The following is a 5,116-nucleotide window of genomic DNA, read 5'->3' as shown; positions in this document are numbered from 1 at the left end:
GTTAGACATATTTTTGCAGGGTGTATTTAAAAAAATAAAAATGGCATATAGTTGTGCATTATGAGAATCTTTTTAATGTCCATTTTAGTTGTCCTTTAAAGATGGGAGTAAATTTTTTTTGAGCAAAATGAAAAGTTTTAAATAGTAGAAAATTTTAAAAATAAATTTCAAAAGAAAATTACTGTAATATTATTTAAGTAGGAACAGATAGTTTGCAAAGCATCTTGGGAAGGATGTGTGAGTGTGTGCGTGTGCATCTGTGTTTTCTAGTCTTATTTGATAAGGAGTTGTTTCTTTAAAGAAAAAAATTACTACATGTAGTGCTTACAATGTTTAAGAAATCCATTGGTGTTGCTGTGTAAAGATCCCACTGAAGCTTATCCAGTATAATTCTTTCCATTCTCAAGATCTCAGCTGGAGAGCATTTACAGCTGCTCTGCACCGCGTGAGCGTCTGCACTGATGGGATTACCTGTACAAAAGATTTTAAAAACTTTAAAAAAAATAAAGAAGCCAACGTCCTACACAGTGCTGTGTGTGCTTCTCTGTACTGTGAGGGGAGCTGACAAGTTAAAAGTGTGTGCTGAGCAGAACAGTCATCCAGGAGACCTCGTTCCTAGGGGACTCCCATCCTAAATGAAGAGTGGTCCCTGCTCACTCCAGGGCAGCTGCTATGGACCCAGCCCGTGGCAATAATGATGCCATGAGCCTCCTGGGCTACTGTGAGTCTCCTCAATGCTGCATCACAGAATCATAGAATTTTAGGGGTTGGTATGGACCTTATAGATCATCTAGTGCCAACATCCTGCCCTGGGTAGGGATACCTCCCCACTAGATCAGGTTGCTCAAGGCCTCATCCAGTCTGGCCTTGAACACTGCCAGGGTTGGGGTATCTAATACCTTCCTGGGCAACCTGTGCTAGTGTCTCACCACTCTCATGGGGAAAAAACCTTTTCCTAATATCTAACCTAAACTTCCCCTCCTTCAGCTTGAACTCGTTACCCTTTGTCCTGTCACTGCAGTTCCTAACAAAGAGTCCCTCTCCTGCTTCGCTGTAGCCCCTTCAGCTCCTGGCAGGTGCTCTGAGGTCTCCACACAACCTTCTCTTCTCCAGGCTGACCAGCCCCAACTCCCTCAGCCTGTGTTCATAGGGGAGATGCTCCAGTCCTCCTATCAGCTTCGTGGCCTCCTCTGGTCTTGCTCCAACAGTTCCATGTCTCAGTGCATCAGTGATGCCCTGAGCCTCCGGGGTCACTGTGAGCCTGCCCAACATTGCATCAGTGATGCACCTTCCCAGCCACCATTAATTCTGCTCCTCTGACAAGCTCGGAGGAGGCTTCCTGTCAGCCTGTTTTACAGGGCCTGCTGTGGTTGTCATGTTTCCTGTGGTCATTGACTCATCTTCTCCTTTGTAGCTGAGAGGAAAAGAAGAATAACCTCAGTGTAACACAGCCTAAGAAAGGCTGCGAAGAGCTTTTCACCGCAGCAGCAGCTGTTCAAAGAGACATGCATGCCTGACTACAATTCTTTGCTGTTCTTTTTCAAAACAGAATGCAGGAAAGAGGAGGAAAGCAATCTGAAATGCTTTTGTCTACTGTTTGTAAATGCCTGAAGAAGTCTATCACTGCATTTGTGCTGTGAGAGATAGCCTGTGTAATTTCTCACCACTTGCTGATTTTACTTGCTCATCTTGAGGTGCAGACCTGAGGCAGTTCCTCATTAGAAACCAGTTTCGTCTCCAAGCAAACTCATCTGCTTAAAGCTTCCTCTAAAGAATTTCTGCTTTGTCACACCTGCCTAACTCTCCCAGGAGCTGTAACAAGGGAATTACAATCCTCTGATGTTATGTGCATCTTAAGTGTCCCCCCAGACTCGGCTCTACTGTGGGCTATGGATTCAGAAGAAAGGAGAGAGGTTTAGGGACAGGAAGAGGGGAAACATCCATGACATAAGCAAACACAAGTCCTTCATCCATAAAGGTTACAATTCTTCCAAGCAATGATGAAACAGGACTGAAAATGTTACTGTCACCCCTTAAGGACTACTTAGGGTAAAAAAAATTAGCACCTCTTCATTATGTCCAAGTTGTTGAAAGACCTGGAAACATGAACATCTTTTAGTGCGTTTAAAATGAAACATACAGACCTCATTTTCTTCATTGGTTTTTGCTGCAAGGACAAGGCAGGAAATTGCAATGCACGGCAGATATTTTAATTGGGCCTGAAGGGAGAAGAAGAAGAAAACTGAGTAAAGAAGATAAGAAGAGCCTTGGGGGAAATAATTGACATTCTATGGCAAATGCACAAGTTTCAAACTTCCATTTAAGTTATAGTTGCTTCTGAATTAGTTCAGCTGCAGAAGCTGGAAATAGAACAAGGAAATTCAAAGTGAAACAGTATAAATCCTCTTATTGGTGACTTTTTTTTCAGGTATCCCACAAGTTTTAGACTATGCAATGCCGTAGTATTTACAATGCAATGTTAATCCTCTTCTCACCTCAGATACTAGTTCAGGTTGACCCTCAGGAAGAATTTCTTCACAGAAGGGGGTGTTAAGCATTGGAATGGGCTGCTCAGGGAGGCGGGGGAGTCATCATTCCCAGCAGTGTTTAAGAAACAACTGGATATGGCACTTAGTGCTATGGTTTAGTTGGCAGGGTGGTAGTTGGTCAAAGTCTGGACTTGATGATCTTGGAGGCCTTTTCCAGCCTTAATGAGTCAATGATTCTTTATGCCAGTATGAGCCTAAACAGAATTGAGAGCTGCAAGGCTCAGCTCAACTCCTAACTTTGCTGTTGCTTCAATGCCAGAAAAGCTCGGCCCCGTGGTTTGGGTAAAAATAGTTTTTTCAAAACTAAAATATTAGAAGTGATAATGCAAATGAGTTCTGTTTAGCAGAGACAACCAGATGATGAATTCTTTGTACTTAGCATTTGGACTACAGTTCACACAAGCACTTCTAACGTGGACTCTATGTCAGTGGAACCTCAGCAAACATAAAGGTCTTCCCCAGCAACAACCCTGACTGCTCCCTAAATCTGCTGCCAAACATAGTCCCTGCTTTGTGTATAAACTGATTACATGCTCCTTACATTCCCAGTCAGTAATCTAGCCAGGGAAAAGCTGAGAGAGCTCCCTACCTTTACGGATGCCAATAGCTGGTTGAAGATGCTGGTTGCTAAGGCAAAAGTTTCAGGGTAAAACTGGAACTTGGAGCTTATTTCTGCAATCCAGAGAACTGCTTTCTTGTAACACGACAGAGAGATATCTGTGCCCTGAGGGGAAGGAAAAGTTAGAAGAAAAATACGGTTAGTGCTTTGATGATTTTGTTAACGTATCTCCAAAGGAAGTCTCAAGTCTTTTTAAGTGCTCTAATTAGCATTTCAGATGTCTGGAGGCTTGAAATGAGGAAAGTTACTGGCTGTGTCTACAGAGAGAGGGCAAGGGCACATTTTGGAGCAGTTTAAAGCACTCATTCATGTTGCCCACCCAGTCTGGCTCTAGCTGTGCTTACACAGGCCTGGTACTGGGTTGTACTGGAGTGCTGAGTGGGGAAGCACCCAGCCCTCCCGGACAGAGGTGCTGCAAACAGGGCTGTATGTGCTCGTTATTCGCCCTCTGGGAAAACTGAAGCCTGAATACAGTACATGTTCCATTCAGCCAATCTCGACAGAGAAACTGGAGTCAGGAGCAGGTTTTGGTTTACTCTCCAAGAGTTTTAACAGCCCTTCAATTTGCTGAGTGTTGGGACCACAGAGCCAGGTTTGTGACTCCCCTAAGGCACATGGCAAAATGTACTGAATGTTTTCTTTCTTATAGCTTATTTGAAGCTGCATTCAGGTGAGAGGAAGGACCTTGACTGCCATGACAATGCTACACAGGCATGTGGCTGAACATAATTGTAGGAGAACTGAAAGAGCCAAGCAGCTATGCAGAACAGACAACATTAACCACCAATTTGTTTAGCATTGCTCATCACATTATCTGTTTCACTATATTGCTTAATTGGGTAGTAGAAATACTTGGTAAGAAATAGCATTTCTAGACTATTGCAAAAAAAACCCAAGGCTGGCAGGGCACTTCAGTGCACTCTCACGTGGTTCTGATGCACTTACAGAAGCAGCTGAGCAAAACTATTTCCATTGTACACAGAGGCCACGGAGTGTTGTAGCTTCCTAAGTTAGCAGCTTGGAACAGGGTTGGGTTTCTCCTAAGCCTTGGTGAATTTCCTTCTTCTCCCACCTTAACAGATGGAGCTCACAGATAGTGCTGAGCACAATTAACTCTGAGACAAATTTATGCTTTCACCGTTGGCTGCTCTTACCTGCTCCACCACATTTCCCAAACTACTTTACTTATCCCAAAAGTGACTACAGAGTCAGAACAAAATGCAAAGCCCCTGATTTACACGGGGCATTAATAAGATGTAAGATGAGACCAATGCAGACCCTCCTCCCCCTCCATTCCTTAAGCCTAGTCCATTCAGGATAACTTTTGCATTCAGGTGGGTCAGATGGCAGGACAAGCACTGCATCTCTGCAGAGTCCCTTAGGGAATTCCAAAGGGGACCATGGGGGATACCTTCAGGGTGAAGTTCTGGAAAACTGGCACTTTCCAAATCCTAGCTTCTCTGGCTAAGGCATTTTCCAGGAAGAAGGCAAGTCGTGAGCTCTCTGTAGGTCCAGGGCACTTCATAGCAGCTCTTTGAGCCAGTTTCCCTGATGGCAGCCCCTGTCAAAACAAACAAAATAATTATAAAGCAACATCCCAGCTCCTTGTATTAAGTATGATTTACTCTTCTGATGCCTTTCCAGTGCTGATAACTGAGGAGCAGCCATAGAACTTGTTTGTTTACAGACAGAGCAATCCTCACATCGATTTTCCTTGGAAGATCGTGATGAAAGAAAATATGACAGATGCTGAAAAACAGCACAGTTCAGCTTCTTCCCTCCCAGGCTGTGTAAAGGCTTGAGCAACCTTGGGCCGAGCAATCTGGATTACTCCATTTATCCTGTTTCACACATTCCGCTCTCCATTTGCAGAGCTATTAAATTGCAACCTGCTATCGCTTGATTTCAAGTTTCTGGCAAAGAGAGGTTTATTGTTTCCATCCAAAAG

At 43.8% G+C, this 5,116-nt stretch overlaps 1 protein-coding gene across 1 annotated transcript; it reads right to left on the bottom strand.

The window, feature by feature from the left end:
• Positions 1-328: 328 nt before the first annotated feature.
• LOC103801187 (cyclin-I-like) lies at positions 329-4,722 on the bottom strand (the record flags this gene model as incomplete). The annotated part of the gene is given in 5 exon segments (XM_009073591.1): positions 329-445; positions 448-471; positions 2,145-2,219; positions 3,139-3,273; positions 4,580-4,722. Coding segments are annotated over 5 exon segments (465 nt in total), but the record flags the coding sequence as incomplete, so codon positions are not given.
• Between the last annotated feature and the right edge of the window lie 394 nt (positions 4,723-5,116).

This window comes from Acanthisitta chloris, unplaced genomic scaffold (assembly GCF_000695815.1).
Source record: "Acanthisitta chloris isolate BGI_N310 unplaced genomic scaffold, ASM69581v1 scaffold25074, whole genome shotgun sequence".
In the NCBI taxonomy this organism is placed as follows: domain Eukaryota; kingdom Metazoa; phylum Chordata; class Aves; order Passeriformes; family Acanthisittidae; genus Acanthisitta; species Acanthisitta chloris.
The sequence above is the reverse complement of the archived record's forward strand: the minus strand, read 5'-3'. Positions and strand labels throughout refer to the sequence as shown.